This window comes from Giraffa tippelskirchi, chromosome 7 (genome assembly GCF_054371585.1).
Source record: "Giraffa tippelskirchi isolate mGirTip1 chromosome 7, T2T-mGirTip1v1.2.pri, whole genome shotgun sequence".
In the NCBI taxonomy this organism is placed as follows: Eukaryota; Metazoa; Chordata; class Mammalia; order Artiodactyla; family Giraffidae; genus Giraffa; species Giraffa tippelskirchi.
Window position 1 is genome coordinate 3158538 of NC_137281.1, and position 17074 is coordinate 3175611.

Below are 17074 nucleotides of genomic sequence, written 5' to 3' on the forward strand. Positions count from 1 at the left end.
CGGCCAGTCCTGTGTCTCAGGACGAGGACTGGCCTCTCCAGCCTCCACCCACAAGATGCCAGTAGCACCCCCTCCGTGGTGATAAAAATATCTGTAGTCCTTGCCAAATGTACCCCTGGGGGCCAAAGCCAGCCCCCGGCGAGACCTGTGGGCTAGAGTGACAAGATGATGGGGAAGGGGGGCCTCTGAGTCAGTAGTACAACCGACGCCATCACAGTCCCAGGCACCCCGGCGTCTGCCTCCACAGCAGCACTGCCAAGATCGCCCCACACCTCTGCAGATTGTCCCCGGAGGGCACGCGCGTCTGCCTTAGCCGCACAGCTGGTACTGCGCCCAGCCCACCGTGTGCCACCAGGCTTTTGCCTCAGCCACCAGGTAGAGGGAGCCCCAGCCTCGACAGGGAGCTGAGAGGCGTCCTTGTCGAGTCCTGTGGGCCAGCAGGCCCTGGGATGCCGAGGAGCTGGGGCTGGCAAGCCCAGTGGGAGGGCAGGAGGGTCAAGGTTCAGGCTGAGAACCCCATCATAGACCAGGGAGCCAGAGCAAGGAAACGGGGAGGCTGGCTGGAGGAGAAGAAGGGGAGAGCTGAAAGAAACAGGAAGTAATTCCAGCCCAGAGTCTCAGGAAGTGCAGCAGCTGTGCCTGAGACAGCAGGGGAGCCAGGCGGGACACTCAGGCCTGGCTCCCGTTTCTTCCCTTGAGGGCGCTCTCTGACCCTTTTACCCTCGGCCTCCAGGAGCTCCCAGGTGGCGCTAGTGGTAAAGAACCCTTCTGCCAATGCAGGAGAAATGAGTTCGATCCCTGGCTGGGTCGGGAAGATCCCCCTGGAGGAGGGCATGGCGACCCACTCCAGCAGTCTTGCCTGGAGAATCCCATGAGCAGAGAAGCCTGGCGGGCTACAGTCCATGAGGTTGTAAAGAGTTGGACATGACTTGAGGCAACTGAGCCCACACCAGGAGCTCCAGGGCCCTGTTGATGGGTTTGGTCATCCTGGGCTTGCCGATCGGGAGGGCAACTGACAGTCAGTCACCCCACCACCCAGTGTGATACTGGGCACCAGAACTGGACTGATATGCCACAGGTTGTCTAATAGACAGAGATCTCACACCCCCTGAGAGCAGCTGGGCTGGACACTGTTCTGGCTCATCACATGGCATCATCCTACCCACAGCCCTGGAAAGTGTAGGTGTTGCCATCACTGTGATCTGGGTGAGAAGGTCCCAGCCCAGAGGCCTGAGGAAGTCTGTCTGGGGCCACAGGGCTGGCAGGCTTCAGGGCCGGGACTTGAGCCCATGTTCAGAGCTCATCCAGGCTCTGAGGTCGTTGGGAATGAGGCAGGTACCAGAGGGGAGGCCGGCCCTGTGCCCACAGGAGGCCCAGGGCTCGGTTCAGCAGTGGCTTCCATGGGATGGTGCGGGGGGTGGACAGAGAGCACAGCGCTTGGAGGGCTCACAGAGCAAAAGGTTTGGTGATTCTGTGATCCTGAACCTGCCAGGGGAGGAAGGAGCTGCAGAGGGATGGGAAGAGGGTGGGGTTGATGAGAAGAAGCTGGGGGTGGGGTAGGGGAGCAGGTATGCAGGTGGGGGGAGGGCTGGGGGAGGGGAGACGCCGGAGGCCTCCGTTTCCTTTGTCCTGGCAGGCTGACCTGGGGGTTTCAGGATACAGCCAGGCAAAGCTGGCTGGGGAGTGGTGGAGGAGGTGTTCACAGCAGAGTTTGGGGCCTGAGAGTGTTGGTCCGGTGGCTGGAGGTGAGGTGGGTGTGGCCCTGCCCTGGGCTCAGGCATCCATAGGACAGTGGTTCCCAGCAGGGAGGCTGGGCGAGTCAGCAGTCCCAGAGGTGGTGGAGGGATGGGGCTGGGATCCTGGCCCCAGAGGGAAAGAAGGGGGAACTGGGAGGGGCTGCGGCGGCTGGCGCCTGGGGAGGTCGGGAGGGCGGCCGCGGCCGCACAGGTGTCAGACCCTGTGCTCGGGCGCTACCTGGGTGAGCTCACCGAGTGTTCAGACAGCCTCCGGTCCGTGCTGTGACTCAGAGCTGCCTTGCCCGCGTGGCATCGCGGCTTGCTTTCGTCCCTGCGGCAGCGCCACCTCTGTGCAGGCCAGAGGTCTGCAGGTCAAGGGAGGTCGCGAGAATGTCTCACACCGCCCCCCCCCCCGCCCCCTGCCCTAGCTTCCAGCCTGTCTGTCTGTCTGAGTCCACACCCTGTGCCCTCATTTGCCCGGGTGCCTTGCAGGTTGTGGTCTGAGAGCGGGAGCCCGGGGCCAAGGTTTCGGTGGAGCCGTCGTGGGAAATGTCACGCTGGGGTGTGCCCTGGGGAGGGGGCGATGAGGGCAGTGTAGAGGGGCGAGGGAGGGGAGTGGAGGGACCTGTTTTCCCCGCAGCTCGCACAGCCCCTCCCGTTGTCCCACCTCTCCTGATAATGGGGTCTGCACCATCTCTCTGCACAGCTGGAGAAACTGAGGTGATGCAGGTCAGGAGGCTTGTCCCGGGCCACCCAGGAAGTCATCACATGATTAGTAATAGCCACCTTTGAACCCTGGGGTAGAATGGGGACCCTATGAGATCACTGCAGGCAGAGTCTGGGGGTCCAGGCTGCCCCAGGAGGCTGACAGCTTCAGGAGGAAACAGTCAAATCCACCCCCACCCCCACGCCCACGCCCATCTAGGGCAGGACCCGGCTAGAAGCCCCAGGCTCCAGGTTCTGTCGAGGGTCACTCAGCCTGGCTCAGGGCAATGGTAGTGGTGGTGGAGGTGGCCGGAGAGGTGACATTTTGAGAGGCATCTGGAATCAGGATGAACCTCAGCATTGCTGTGTCTGAGCTTGGCTGAGGGCAGGCCCAGAGCGGGAGTGGGGCGGGAGCGAAGAATAATTCAGCCTGGAGCTCCGAGTGTCCTGGAGGAGCTCACAGGGAGGGGTTGGCAGGAGAAACTGAAGTGACATATATTTGAGCAGAGAAGGCTGCTCCCGGCCATGGGTAGGTGCTGAAAAGACCGAGGGGACTGGGCGGAGCACCCTGTTGGGAGAGGCTCATGTGATGGGTTCGGGGATGTACCGGGAGGGGAGGGGAGTCAAAGGGGCTGGGGGCCAGGGAAAGGTGGAGAGCCAGGAATGGTCTGGAGCAGGGAGGGAGTGACAGGGTCAGTGCTGGGTGGTGTAAACATTGCTCCTCTGTACCTGAGATGGGATGGAGGGGGTGAGACTGGTGGTCCAGGAAGGGAAGAGGACCCTGAGGGACTTGAGTGACAGGTGGGGGACTGAGAGGCAGGACCCTGGAGCCATCCTGGCGGGCAAGCGCTGGGATTCAGAGAGCCAAGGCAGACCCTGCTGGAGCCGGGGGAGCTGGGGAGAGGACGGGAGGGACTCCCTCACTCCTCCCAGGACTGGAACCAGTAGTGTCGGCTGCAGGGCACAGGAAGGGCCTCCCGATGCCCCCTCACCTTACCGACCAGACATTAAAGAGAAATACCAACAGTAACGCCGCTTTATTTGAGGCTTAAAGACGGGGCGGAGGGGGTTGAGGTTTGGGGCGGTGGGGCCCATTTTCCGGGAGGCGAGAGGATGGGGCGGGGAATGTCACTGGGGCCGATTCTTCGGAGGAGGAGCCGCGCTCAGACAGTTAGATTTTCCCAGCGAAAGTCCCGTCCTTGATCTGCTCGGTCCAGCGCTGCACCTGGGGGTGGGGAAGAGGGGAGTGGGCGCCGTCTCGGCTCAGCCGACCCATCCACCCTCGCCCAGCCCTTCCGTGCGGCCCTCTGTCCGCTCACCCAGCTGATGGGGCACAGCGAGTGGTACACGCGGAAGTAGTACTCGCAGGGCTGTGTGCTCTTCCCGCGGCGGTTCATGGCCTTGATGCAGCGATGGTAGTCTGCCGACGGGGGCGGGGAGGGGCGGGGCGAGCAGGTGGGTAGTCCCGCCCCCACGGCGGGCCTCCCGCCGGGCACGCACTCTACCTGCCCCTCGTAGCCACGCCCCCGAGAAGGCCAACCCCGCCTCCTCCCCGCAAGGCCCCGCCTATCCTCTCTTCCCACCCTTCCAGGACTGGGTCACACGCCTCCAGGATAGGCCCCGCCCCTTCCGAGATTGAGTCCCAGCCCAACCTGGAGGGCCCCACTCCGCCCTCCCAGGCCCCGCCCACCCCTAGCCCCGCCCCCTCCACGACTCGGACCCTACTCTTCCAGGCAAGGCTCCGCTCCTCCCTCGCCCCGCCCCTCCACGGAACGATCCGCCCCTTTGAAAGAGGCCCCGCCCCTCCGGCTGTCGCCGGCTCCCTCTCCATCCCAACGGTTTCCGTCCCCGCGGCGAGCTGCGGACGCCCTCCGCGTCCTCGCGCGGGGCGCGCCCCTCCCCGCCTCGCACCTTCTCTCACCCGCCGCCCCTGACCTGGCCCGCGAGGTCTTACCCAGGAAGTTCTGGTAGCAGTTGCGGGTCTGGTTCTGGTTGGGGAACCGCGGGTCGAAAGGCGGCGTTGGCCATTTCTCCTTCCAAGGCTTTGGGTAGTCAGCACCCAGCATCGGCGAAGGCGGCGCTGCCGGGAGGGGTGGGCTCCGTGGGGCCGACCCGCGCCCCTCGCTCCGCCCTGCGCCCGGCGCCTGACGCTCGCCCCAAAGCCCAGCCCCCGTCCCCACCTGTCCGGCGCTCAGCAGGCCGTCGGCGGGTCGCTGGGTCAGCTGTGCCTGTGGCTCCGTCGGGGGTGGCCCTAGCTGCGGAGTCTCGAGAGTCCCAGCCCAAGAAAGCACTACCCCTCGGGCCCGATTGGCTGGGCCCCCCGGAGCCCCAGCCAATGGGAGCCGCGGCGCTGCAGGAAACGTTGCGGGACGCGGGGCCGAGGTCGGTGCGGACGACTCCCCCTCCGCCGCCCGCCGCCCCCTCTCGGTGCCGACGCGCGCACACAGGCAGCAGGCGCTACTCACTCCGGCCGAGTCTCAGACTCGGGCTTTTAATCTCTGCATAGCTGGGGCTCCACGCCGGCTCTCCCGGGCCTCGGCCCCCGCCCCCCGCCCCGTCCCCTATATAAACGTATAGATAGCTCTGGTCTCTCTACCCGAGAAGCACCCCGCCCCCGCCCGGCCTTTTCAGCTCCCTGCTGCTTACGGTAGAGGTGCACAGCACCTGGGGGCCTGTGAGGAAGAGGAAAGAGCCAGGGTAAGGGCCGGGCTCCTGGACTCCAGGGCCAGGTGTCAGGCGGACCTACAGGGTTCAGGGGCTACCTGACCCCGCTGGGCTCCTCTGGACACTGGCGACTTAAGTTGAGTCCCTCGCATCCCACTATTGATAATGCTGTGAGTGCGGCCTGCTGGAGAGAGAGAGAGAGAAAGCTAGAGAGGTTTTGGGGGACCCGCGGGGGAGAGTAGTGAGTGCTGATGGGGGGCGGTTCCTGCTTCAGGGCCCGGCAAGCCTGACCTGGAATCCATGTTTCCTCCAAGGTCCCTCCTAGGGTTCCCTCCCTCCTGCCTCCCCAATATCAAGCCTGACTCTGGATCCTTCACCCAGCATCCAAATGCACTAACATCTCCTTCCTCTCAAGAAGTCCTCTTGTGTCCTACATCCTAAACCAGGTTCCTCTTCAGGTCCCTCCTTTCCTTCCAGCGAATTCCTTGGGAAGAGCTGGTGAACGCCTCCTCTCCCATTCCCCTCTTTACGTGTGTGTGTATAACGAATGGGGAAATACACACTCTGCAAAAATTACCACTGTAATGATTTGGAAGTGTGCAACTCAGTGGCATTAAATTGCACTCATAATATTGTGCAACCACGTAGTTCCCAGGACGTTTTCATCACCCCAGAAGGAAACCTCACATCCTTGAGACAGTTGCTCCCCATCCCTCCCACCCCTTGCAGCTCCCAGCAGGCAGCCACCAATCTGTTTCCTCTCTCTTGGGATTTGCCTCATCTGGACGTTTTGTACAAACCACATCGTACACGACGTGACCTTGTGTGTCTGGCTCCTTTCACTCAGCCACGTTTTCAAGAGTTGCAGCTCGGTGATCCTGCCCTGTGCTCGCCTGAGCCTGCCCTATTCAGGTCCTCCCTCTTCCCCTCCTTGCTGTTAAATCCAGAAGTTCTGTTTCCTCCCATCTTCCTTCACCTGCTTGCAGCATTCCACATGGCTGCTCCCACAATGTTCCTGGTCATTTTCTTCACTTGGTGGGTTAAGGAGGCTGTTCCGTGCTCACCCTCTCTGACCGTGTTTCCCCTTTCCTTAAACACCGTGGACCCTGTCTCCGCCTGCCCTCGCTCGCTGGTGACCTCCAGGCTTATAGCTTGTGGAAGCTGTCCACGTGCGGTTGACTCCCCACATCATTCTAGACTCGTGTCCAGCCGCTTACCCCACATCCTCACCTGACATCTCAGAGGCGAGACGTCCAGGACAGAATTCCCAGTCTTCTCCCTGACACCTGCTCCGCCCACAGCCTCCGCTGCCGCACCTTCTGGGTGTCCCAGATCCCAAACCTCGAGCTCACCCTCAGTGCTGCATCAAACAGGCACAGCCCATAAGCTGGCCCGTGGGCTCACCCATCAGAGCATCCGCAGAGCCCCCTCCACCGTACTTCTGTCCCCGCCCCTCTGGTCCAAGCCAGCATCACCTTGTGCCTCGGTCACCACGGCAATGGCCTGTCCCACTCCTCTCCTGGCATCCACCCGTCCCCCTCCACCTCTCCACACTTCAGCCAAGGAGCGTCCTTTCTAACATACGTAAGTTCCAGCCGTCCTGCTCAAAACCCCTAGGGCCACTCAGCACCGAACCCACACCACTTCAGGTGGCCTGCAAGGCCCCGCATGACCACGATTCCTACTGCGGGACATCCCGGAGCTCCTTGTCAGTCCGGCACATCACGTGCTCTCCTGCCTCAGGGACTGTGCCGCAGCTGTTCTTTCTGAAGGGAACGGATTTTCCCAGAAGTCCACATGGCTTCCTCACCTCCTTCCTTGAGATCTTCACACAGATGACACCAGCTCACTGAGGTCTTCCTGGACCAACTCAACCCAGTACTGGAACCTGCCTACCCCCACTCCTAGCTCTCCCTACCCTGCGATGTGCCCAGAGCCCTCCTGCCTTCTAATGTACAATATAGTTAATGTGGATTCTGTCGTCAGAGTTGCCAACCTCAGCACTACTGCTGTCTCGTGGGGCTTTACCCTTCAAGGGGGGCACCATCCCTTACACTGTGGGATGTTGAGTGGTATCCGTGGGCTCCACCCCAAAGATGCCAGGAGCAACTCCCTCCCCAAATTGCTCAGTGCCACGTCCCTAGTGCGTAGAATGATGCCTGGCGCCTGGTCGACGCTCAGTCTACGCTGAGAGCCCAGAGGGAAGTGAGGAAAGAGGCTGTGAGCCCCCTGCCTCCTCGTGGACACTGGGTAGACAGGATCATGACCACCGCCAAATACCTGGGCGAAGGAGCGAACGCGCCCAGCTCCTCCTTTATCTTCTCCACCTTGGAGGCCTCATCCTTCATACTCTCGATTTCCAAGAGGGTGGGCAGGAGCATCTCCAAGTTCGACCCCACTGTGGCCACAGGGCCCTGGTCTGGCCCCCTCTCAGGGTCTTGAGACACTCTCCTGGGCTGCTGGGAGACCCTGGCCTCCATCTTTGAGATGGGGGTCAGCGAGGTGGGTGACTCTGGTATGTCCTCCCACCTCGTGGAGGGCAGAGGGATGGGAGTCTGAGAGGCAACGTTCATCTTGGGGCTGCTGGCCGCACGCCTGGGGCGAGAGGACACGTTGGAAGGTCCCTTTGAGTCCTGGGGCATCTCCACCCTGACCCCCAACTGCGGCTGCTCCCTGACCCCCGCCAACGTCTCATTCAGCATGGACAAGTGGGTGGGGCTGAGGGGTACCCTGCCCATTGTGGACAAGTCACACCCCTGCGAAGTTGAGAGCCAGGAGGGCAGGTCGACCAGAGCCGACCTCAAGGTGGGGTCCTTGGAGCTGGCAATGATCATCAGCTTGGCAAGGGTGAGCCCTTCCACAGAGAAGGGCCTGATCTGCTCCTGGGGGGCTTGTTGGATGGCCAGTTTCTTGGTCTTGACCCACTTCTGCTGCTGCCCCACCTCCGTGGATTTGAAGCCTGGCATGTCCAGAGCGATCTCCTCCTTCGTTATGTGGACCCTGTCCTCCAGCTTGCCCTTGCCCTTCAAGCCATCCACAGCAATCTCCTGGGCCTTGCGGATCAGGACTTCCTCCGACTTCTTCTCGGTGGTGGTGAAGGGCACCTCCAGGGTTGTTTTCTGAGTTCTCGTCTCTACTACATTCTTCTCCTTGGTGCCCATTAACTGCACCGGCTCTGGCTTCTCTTCAGGCTTCCTCTTCTCAAGCACATCCCCTCCATGGCTTCTGGCGGACACCACGCTGACGCTGTCAGGGCCCAGTGTCATGCGGTGTTGGGTGGGTGAGGTCAGACCCTTCTGGGATGGGGCAGGTAGGAACACAGATTTCCTGTTGGGAGCAGGGTGGGAAACAGCCTTTGGGGAGACACCAAGTGTTCCTGGGTCCCTCTGAGATGGCGCAGCCATGGCTGGGGTCTTCTGGGGAATGGCTGGTGCATGACGGGGCTTCTGAGATGGGCCAGGCACGACTGGGGCCTTTTGGGGAATGATTGGTACATGAGGGGCCTTCTGAGATGGGGCCTTTTGGGGAGCAGGAGGATAAGCTCTGGCTTTCTGGGAGGGGCCGGGTGCAGTGAACGTCTTCTGCAGTGGAGCAGGCATGGCCAAGACCCTCTTGGACTGGTCAAGGATGAATGGAGCCTTATGAGGGGCAGCGGGCACAGCTGGGGGCCTCCGGGTGGGCGGCAGAGGCCTGGCCTTCTCCTTGAAACTGGGGAAGTCGGGAATGTAGGCGGCTGGGCCGATGGAGGAGGTGGACACGGTGCTGGTCTCAGGGTCCATCAGGTTGTCCACGTCCTGCTGCCACGTGCACATATCCAGGTGCTCATAGGCGCCCAGCAGGGGCATTTCAGGGCTGTCCTCCGAGATACAGCGTAAAGGGGTCTCGAGTAAACCTGCCAGGAACCGGCCGCCCTCAGAGTCAGAGTAACCCTGTGGGTGGGGGACGGGAGGGGAGGGGTGGTCAGGCCGGTGGAGACGCCCAGACACAGGCTGCAGCCCCTCCTCCCTCAGACCCGGGGGTCCAGACCCCCAGCCCTTCCCCTCTCAGACCCAGGAGTCCGGGATCCCAGCCCCTCCTCCCTCAGACCTGGGGGTCTGGACCCCCAGCCCTTCCCTTCTCAGACCCGGGGATCCAGGCCCCCAGCCCCTCCTCCCTCAGACCCAGGGATCCAGGCCCCCAGCTCCTCCTCCCTCAGACCCAGGGGTCTGGACCCCCGGCCCCTCCTCCCTCAGACCCGGGGGTCCGGACCCCAGCCCCTCCTCCCTCAGACCCGGAGTCCAGGCCCCCGCACCTCCTCCCTCAGACCCGGAGTCCAGGCCCCCGCCCCTCCTCCCTCAGACCCGGAGTCCAGGCCCCCGCCCCTCCTGCTCTGACTCAATCGTTGCCCCAGCCCTGGGTATACAACTGCCCTGGGAGAAGACACCGTGTGGTCTGGTGTGTTGGAAATGATGCTGAAGATGGTCCGAATGGTGATGCTGGGCTTCTCTGGGGGGTGGGGGAGGGGATGCAAGGAGAAAACAGTCTGAGTCCTCTGCAGGAGGGTCAGAATTTCGGGGGTCCGTTCATGGAGGGGGGGAGTGTGCTCACCAGAAACTTGGATTTCAGTCTTCGGTCTGCCAGCGGGGAGGTCGGTTTGGGGCCTGCAGGGGATATTTGGTGTGAGTCTGGCAGCTTCTGCACCGAGACCCCCCCATTCCCACCCCCCACCCCTCTACCTCCCTACCTCCCCTCCCCCGCCCCCTTGCCCTGCTGGATGAGGAGGCCCCACGCCTACTTCTTTTCCGTGGATTTCTTCCTGGCATCCACGTGCTCCAGCTGGGACCTCCTGGACCACACGAGAGGCAGAGAGTCGCCCACGGCCTGAGACTTGAATTTGCGCTTGAGGGTCTGGAGGTGTGTGTGGGGGTGGGTGGTCAGGAGGTGCAGCCCCTCAACCCCTCACGCCCCGCCCTGCTCCCCCCGCCCTGCTAGGCCCACGGCCGGCTCACCTTGGCCTTCTGTCTCTGAGCTGTCAGAATCTTGTAAGGAAAGGTGGGCTCGGCAATCGTGACTGGAAAGAGACAGGGACCGGTCACATCAAGGATCCAGGGATGGTGGGTGGAGGCCCAGAGGATTCTCACGGGGGGCTCAGCCAGGGGACAGAGAGGAAGAGAGGGACTGCCGAGGCTCCGTCCACGCCTGGTGGAGGAGCTGCAACTTGGGGACGGGCCCAGTGGACACCCCAGCCAGCTCACCTGAACGCCTGTGGTGGGACGGGTCCTGTGGACAGGGAGGGGGGCAGTCAGGAAGGGGGTCTCTTCCTGGTGTCCACATCTCCACTATCTCCCCAGTCCAGACCCCCAGCCCCTCCTCCTCCTTCAGACCCAGGGGTCCAGGCCCCCAGCCCCCTTCCCAGGGCTCCTATACTTTCATGGCTTTTGGTCCTGACTCCCTCTGGAATCTAGAACCATAGCTGCCCCCAGGGATCCGTGGGGGTCAGGGCCGCACCTGGAGGCGCCAGGTGGAAGCAGGAGGCGCTAGGAGGGAGAGGCCCGTGGGGGGCGTGTGCAGGGTCCTGGGGGCCCAGGAGGTGGCCGGCTGCTGGAGCAGGTTGATCAGGCGCATCCAGCGGTCGAACAGGAAGCTGACCTCGCTGTCGGGGGCGTCCAGCTTCAGGTAGTAGTAGCGGCCCGTGACCAGGCGCAGCTTCAGGCGCCAGGCGGACAGGTTGTGGACGTAGAGGTGGGCCAGGTCCAGCGGGATCATCCTGGGAGGGGGAGACGGCGGCTGTAGAGTGCGTGACGGGGGCGCGGGGGACGGCGGCGGTAGAGCGCGCCCCCGGGGCGGGGCACGAGGGCGCGGATGGGGGCATGGAGGCACCTGGTGAGGACGAGGTTGGAGCACTCCCTGTCCTCGGGGGGCTGCGCCATCAGCAGCATGTCCGGCAGCACCAGGCCTGGCAGGGAGGCGGCCACGCCCATGGTCACGCGGTTGGTCCTGTGGTGCACGAACACCGGGGCCCCTCGATTGGTCACCTGGGGGGTCCAGGGAGAGGGGCTGGGACCACTAGGGTCTCTTACTGGCTCCCCCACAGCGAGCCCCCTACCCCCATCAAGACCCTCCAGCTGCCTCTTGCCCGCCGAATCCCCCAGCCGGGGTTGGGGGGTCTCCCGCCCCTCCTGCCCCTCTTCCACCCGCGGGGCGCAGGGAGCCGGGGACCTGGACGAAGTTACTCTCGAACATGGGCAGCGGGCGGAGGGGCAAGTGCTCCCCCTGCTGGAGGGTCTTCTGCAGCTCGCCCAGAGTGGGGACCCACTGCGGGGGGCCCCGGAGCGGCTCCAGACGCTTCAGGTTCCGGAGCCGGTTCATGGCGGCTGCAGAAAGGACGGCTCACCCGGGGGCGCGGAGGCAGAGACCCGGCACCCTGGAGCCTGGCTGCCCCAGCCCCCGCCCCAGCCCACCGGCCCCAGCCCCTCGGACTTCAGCGGCTCCAGCGGGTGGAGCTTCCCCCGGGGCTTGGGCATGGCCCTGCAGGGGTGGTCCGCGCCGGCCTGGGGGAGGAGCCTTCCTCGGAGGGGCTTTGTGACCTCATGGACCACAGGTGCGGCGCTTCCCGGGAACTCCCCAGGGACAGTGGGCTCCCTTCTCCTCCTCCTGGGAACCTGCCCCGGAGTCCCGAGGGCTGGGGTGGGTGAATCAGAATCCCCCCTGCAGACCCAAACTAGGGACAACCCAGGGCCCTGGGAGGGCTGTCAATGGATCATTAAATCCAAGGGTTTCTGACTCTTAAAGAGGGGGAGGCTTCAATTACAGTCCCCACTTGCCACTGACCCTTCTCCAGACCCAGGGGAAGGTCCATGCTGCCAGGGACCTCAGTTTCCCTGTATCTAACTTGTGTCTGTGGCAGTGGTTGCGTACATTGTTACAACGAACTTGTAATGGCCCAGTGCTGCACGTTGGGACATCAGGTTTGGAATGAGCCGGACTAGGCAGAGTCAAACTGACTTTCCCTTGCTGTGTGGCCTTAAACGACGGGATCCTCCAGGAGCCTGTTCCCTCCTCTGTAAAATGAGGGGGGTGGGTATTGAGGAGTGCAGGGAATCTTGTAAATAAAACCCCACGCTTAGGGCCTGGCCCAGAGCAGGCCTGCAATGAATGGTCATTCTTGTCCCCTTCTGAGGTCTTTTGGGGAGGGTGGGTGCCGCTACTCTGTCATTCTAAATATAGTGTTTATTTTCTTTTTTTAATGGGTCATGCAAAATACGTGGTCATTGTAAAAGTTCTGGAAAATACAGAGAAGCACAAATAATGAAAGTCACCAGCAACCCCACCCCCACCTTCTACCCTGAGCTGGCCATTGCCAACATTTTGATGTATTTCCTTCTAGAGTTTTAAAATAATCCATGTATCTATATCTGTGTCTACATACCTACATGTGTAAACACACACACACACGCAATGGGGATCACACAGTGGTTTGCAGCCCGCTCCTTCTATGCCGAAGGCAGGCTCTGTAACGACCCTCTTCACGGCTGCTGTGTTGTCACACAGATAGGCACTGTAATTTACATCCCCTACTTTTGGGCATCTAGGCTGTTTTCAATTTGCTGTTGTAAACACTGCCATAAAGAACAACCTTGAACTTGCAACTTTGCCCTGTACTAGTAAACTTCTGGAACCTTCCATTAAATATTTATTGAGTGCCTATGAAGTGCTGGCCACCAGGTGAGGCTCAGGCCCGGCACTAAGAACTCACAGTCTCTGGGGGTGACCCAGAGAGTAGATGGCCCCCCTCTCCTTCCCTGTCCGACCAGGGCTCCCCCAGGGACCCCAGCATCGAGCCCGCAGCCCCCAGAGAAATCACCTCTAAGTGGATGTGTATGACGAATTTAATTCCCCCTTCTCCATCTCACAAAGGTTTCTCACATTTTTGTACAAAAACCCAGGCCTCCTTTCCGCCTCCCTCCCCACCCCAACATAAAAAGTTAATAGTTTAATAAATAATATATGCTCCTGCCCAGGCCCAGAGGGGTGGGGGTCAGGGAGACACTGTGGCCAGACTTCTTAGAGACCCAAGATTCTGGGAGCCAAGTTCCCTCCTCCTCAGGGACCCTGGAGTCCACCTACCTCCCACCACCCCGTTAAATAAATAAGTATAAATAAGGCACAGATGCCCCTCTGCCCAGGTCTCCGGGATGGATCCTGGAGGGATCGTCTCTAACTAGGAGAAAATGGAGTTGGGGGGAAATCCTCTGACCGCCACAACTCCATCCCAAAATAAATAAATAAATAAGATCTGGCTTTGAGCGGCGCCGGTGGCTCTCGGCAGAAGGTCACAGCCGAGTCTTCAGCAGGAGCAGGCCCCGCACAGCCCAGTCGAGCGTCAGGTGCAGCCCCCCAAGGATGGCATGGGCCGCCCGAATGCCTCCCCAGGCTGAGGCTGGGGGCGCCAGGGGCGGTGCCGGTGGGTCTGGGGGCGCCTGGGGCAGGGCCAGGCGGGACATCTGTCAGGAGAGGACAGAGGGTTAGTGTCAGGCCAGGGGTGCAGTGGGGGATCCGAGTAAGGGGAGTGGTTTGCAGCCTGTGCTGAACCAGGTTGGAGGAGGGCCGGGGGTCTGTTTGCACAGCGTCTCGGGCTTGGAAGCTGGGGTGTCGAGGGAGAGAGTTCTGTAGGATGCCGAGTGCAGAAAACTGATGGTGCGGTTCCAGAGTCAAGTTCAGGGGGCCAGGGTGGGTCTGTAAGGTCAGGGCTGGGATCCTGGGGCTGAGGTCTTAGATGTGGGATCTCTGGGATCAAGTTCAGACACTCATGGGTGAAAGCTGGGGTCTCAGAGCTGAGTGAGAATCGGAGTCTGAGTTCCAGGGCCTTTGGCTCATGTCCAGGAACTGAGGACTGAAGTCTTACCACCTCAGGGTCTTGGGTCTGGGGTTTAGAAAGTCAGGGTCTTGGGGTCTTAAGGGATCACAACCTAGATCTGAGCTCTTGGGAGCTCAGGCCTCAGGGTCTGGGGTCTTCTCGTTGGAGTTCTCAGGATCTAGGTCCTTGGGGTCTGGGGCTTGCAGAGTGAGGGTCTCCAGGCTGGTTTTGTGTTAGAGCTCATCATCTTAGGGTCTGGGGTCTTAAGGTGTCAGGATCTCAGGGCCAGGGTGTGTGCTGGGGGTGGTCTCAGGGTCTGGAGGTTCAGAATTTCCTGGGCTTGGGGTCTGGAGTTCTCTTGTCTTGGGGCCAAGGTCTCCAGGTCTTGGGATGAGGATCTGGACTCTCAAATCTTAGGACTTCAGGGTGGGAGACTCGGAGTCACAAGATCATGGGGTCCGAGTCTCCGCATGAGATTTTAGAGTTTCCAGGCAGGACTTCGGAGTCCGGGGGCTCAGGGACACAGGGGGAGGGTCTCAGAGTGGGCCTGGAGTCTTGGGCCTCAGGGACACAGAGGGTCTCAGGGACCCAGAGAGAGAGTCTCAGAGTGCCCTGGAGTCCAGGGCCTCAGGGACACAGGGGGAGGGTCTCAGAGTGGCCTAGAGTCTGGGGTCTCAGGGCCAGGTCATCGTACCAGGAGCTGCAGCCGGCGCAGCAGCCGGTCCAGACGGGCCTGCAGGGTGCCCAGCTCGGGCTCCAGGGTCCGCAGGGAAGGGCCTCCTGAACGTCGCAGCCACTGCACATGCCTCAGGTAGGAGAACAGGTCTGCCCGCAGCCGTGTCAACACTCCCGGGAGCTGGGGGACCGGCGGGCGTGGTGGTGGGGGCGTCAAGGAGCGCCTCGCTAGCTCCCACGCCAACCCCCTGCACCCGCTTCACTGGCCCACCCCCGCCCTTACCTGCAGGGCTCCCAGCGCCCCCGCACTCATGGCCAAGGTGGGGAGCGAATCCAGGCTGTGGTCTCCGTCAGCTGGGAATTTGTCTCTCTTGGGGGGAGAAGAGGCCGTGAGAGGGACCCAGCCCAGCTCTGAGGGTTCCTTCCTCCCCCACCACAAGCCCCTGACCCCCTTTTCCCCTGTCTCGGCCACCCTGGTAGCCCAGAAGCCCTCCGGGTCTCGGTCCTGGTCCCAGCCCATCCCCTGCAGGCTGTCCTACCAGCTGAGCGGCCAGCTGCCGAGTGTCCGCCAGGAGGGAGCGGGTCAGGAGGACGGCGCTGTCCAGCTCAGCGCGAGGGTCCGGGGAGGCCCGCGGCGGGGCAGGCGGCGGCCCCGGGGCAGCAGCTCTATCGGGCCACAGGCTCAGGGCGGCCAGGACCAGGCAGCAAACACCTGGGGAGGTGGAGAGGTGCGGGGAGAGGGCAGCGGCTCAGCCCCGACCGGGGGTCTGAGGGAGGAGGAGCTGGGGTGGGGGTCCTGGGTCCCCGGGCGCAACGCCCAGGGCTCGGCGCAGGGCATGGGCGGGTTTCCCTCTCCCTCCCCGGCTCTGGCTGCCCCGCCTGTCGGAGCAGACGCGGCCCCGGGGCGGGTAGACGGGCCGGGCGTCTCCCGTCCGCCCCCGGACGCCGGAATCCGGGCCCCGGGGCGGGGCACGGATCGGGGGAGACGCACAGGCCAGGACCTGCCCCCCTCCCGGGGCTCGGGAGCCCGAGCCGGACCGAGAGCAGGGGAAAGAGACCCGGTGGGGCACGGAGCCGCCGGAGGAGCCCCCATGGGGGCCGACCCGAGCGGGCCGCAGAGTCGGGGATGCCCCGCAGCGCACCTGGGCGGCGAGCGGCGGGGAGGCGGGCGCGCCGGGCGCGCACGCGGCTGGCGGCGAGGGCGCCGCGCCGGCGGCGAGGTGCGCGGGGGCTCCGCGCCGCCACCGCCCATCCCCCCCGCCCCGCCCATCCCGCCCGCCGGCCAATCAGCGCCCCCCGGGCCGCCCCACTCCCGCGGCACGCCCCCGGCCCGCCCCCCGGGCCCTCCCCGCCCGCGGTCCGTCGGTCTGTCCGCGTCCGTCTGGCTCTGCTGTTTCTGTCTGCGCCCCTGCGTCTCCCTCTTTCTCTCCTCCCCTTGGCTGGGCGCGGTGGGGGCGTGGGGGGTCCGCTCTGACCTCATGGGGCCCTCTGCCTCAGTTTCTCTCCTGGAGCCTGTCCGTCGGGGTCCCCGGGTGTCTGGGGCCCCCTGGGCTCAGCCCCTGGCGTTTGTCTGTCTCTGGGCCTACCATCTCTGTCTCTCCGCCTGGCGCTGCCCCGTCGGGGTCTCCGCGTCCCTGACCCGGCCTTGCACCCCTCCCGCTGCCCGTCCCTTGCCTAGGCCCCCTGCGCTCCCCGAAGGTCCTCCTCGCTGCGTCTCCGCCTCCCCATAGCTGCCTCGCGCTCCACCGGCGCTCTGTCTGCTCCCCACCCTTCCAGCCGACGGTCCCTCCCTCCTCTCTCCCTCCCTGTCCACCCCCCGCCCCAACTCCCCGCTCCAGGAACTTGAACCAACTTACTGTTCATGTCCCCACAGGGCAGGGATTCCCCAGGGCAGGGGGCAGGGGGCTGGGGGCCTTTAACCCTTCCCTGTCCGCTGCCGTGGGAGCCCTGGGGGTCAGCTGGGCCTCGGCCTGGGGAGGGGAGGCATGTGCGTGTGAGCAGAGAGGGCCGCGGCAGTGAGGGAGTGTGCACGCCTGGGGGGTTATATAGGGGGCCGAGGCGGGCGGGCGGGGGGCAGGCGGCAGGGGAGGGCGGCCTGACACATCCTGACTCACCCTCCCTGCCTGCCTTTTCCATTCAGACGGAGCCGGCTGCCTCGCAGGGCTCACGCCGCCGCCGCTCTCGGAGGAGGGCACGGAAGGAAAAGTTGGAAAAGTTGAAAAGGGAAAGGGGGGGGTGGTCGGAGAGGGGCTGGTGAGGTCATTGGCGTCCCCTCCCTCCACCTCCTCGGCCGGCCGCCGGGGCAGACACACACTGCTGAGAACGGGGCCTGGCTGCAGGGCGAGGGGGGGGGCCCGGGTGGCCCAGGGCTGGCAGAGAGATGGGGAGACGGGGGAGCTGAAGATGGGGGCCAGAGGGCTGGAGGTGTGAGTGCAGAGACGATTTTAGGAACAGAGAG

The 17074-nt window shown here is 63.3% G+C and overlaps 2 protein-coding genes across 22 annotated transcripts; both read right to left on the minus strand.

Annotated features, from left to right (window-relative positions):
* Window positions 1–3459: 3459 nt before the first annotated feature.
* On the minus strand, window positions 3460–11637 carry LOC145512056 (cytochrome c oxidase subunit 6B2). Of its 20 annotated transcripts, none has more exons than XM_081505544.1 (11): window positions 11479–11637; window positions 10965–11119; window positions 10593–10851; window positions 10340–10364; window positions 10094–10155; window positions 9880–9992; window positions 9693–9745; window positions 9514–9590; window positions 7386–9034; window positions 5188–5289; window positions 4691–4791 (listed from the first exon to the last, which is right to left on the minus strand). In XM_081505544.1, the coding sequence occupies exons 2-10, from the start codon at window positions 11063–11065 to the stop codon at window positions 5262–5264; spliced, it is 2367 nt and encodes a 788-aa protein (XP_081361670.1). In that variant the 5' UTR covers window positions 11066–11119; window positions 11479–11637; the 3' UTR covers window positions 4691–4791; window positions 5188–5261. The 20 variants fall into 20 exon arrangements, with proteins under 20 accessions (XP_081361681.1, XP_081361682.1, XP_081361683.1 ...); XM_081505547.1 differs by lacking the exon at window positions 4691–4791 and adding an exon at window positions 4903–5113 and having other exon boundaries at window positions 5209–5286; XM_081505546.1 differs by lacking the exon at window positions 4691–4791 and adding an exon at window positions 4903–5113 and having other exon boundaries at window positions 5204–5286.
* A 1318-nt stretch (window positions 11638–12955) lies between these two features.
* Window positions 12956–16613, minus strand: IL11 (interleukin 11). Of its 2 annotated transcripts, none has more exons than XM_081505559.1 (5): window positions 16473–16613; window positions 15156–15328; window positions 14900–14986; window positions 14636–14797; window positions 12956–13588 (listed from the first exon to the last, which is right to left on the minus strand). In XM_081505559.1, exons 1-5 carry the CDS (start codon window positions 16477–16479, stop codon window positions 13418–13420), a joined length of 600 nt encoding a protein of 199 aa, XP_081361685.1. In that variant the 5' UTR covers window positions 16480–16613; the 3' UTR covers window positions 12956–13417. The 2 variants fall into 2 exon arrangements, with proteins under 2 accessions (XP_081361685.1, XP_081361684.1); XM_081505558.1 differs by lacking the exon at window positions 16473–16613 and adding an exon at window positions 15759–15833.
* Between the last annotated feature and the right edge of the window lie 461 nt (window positions 16614–17074).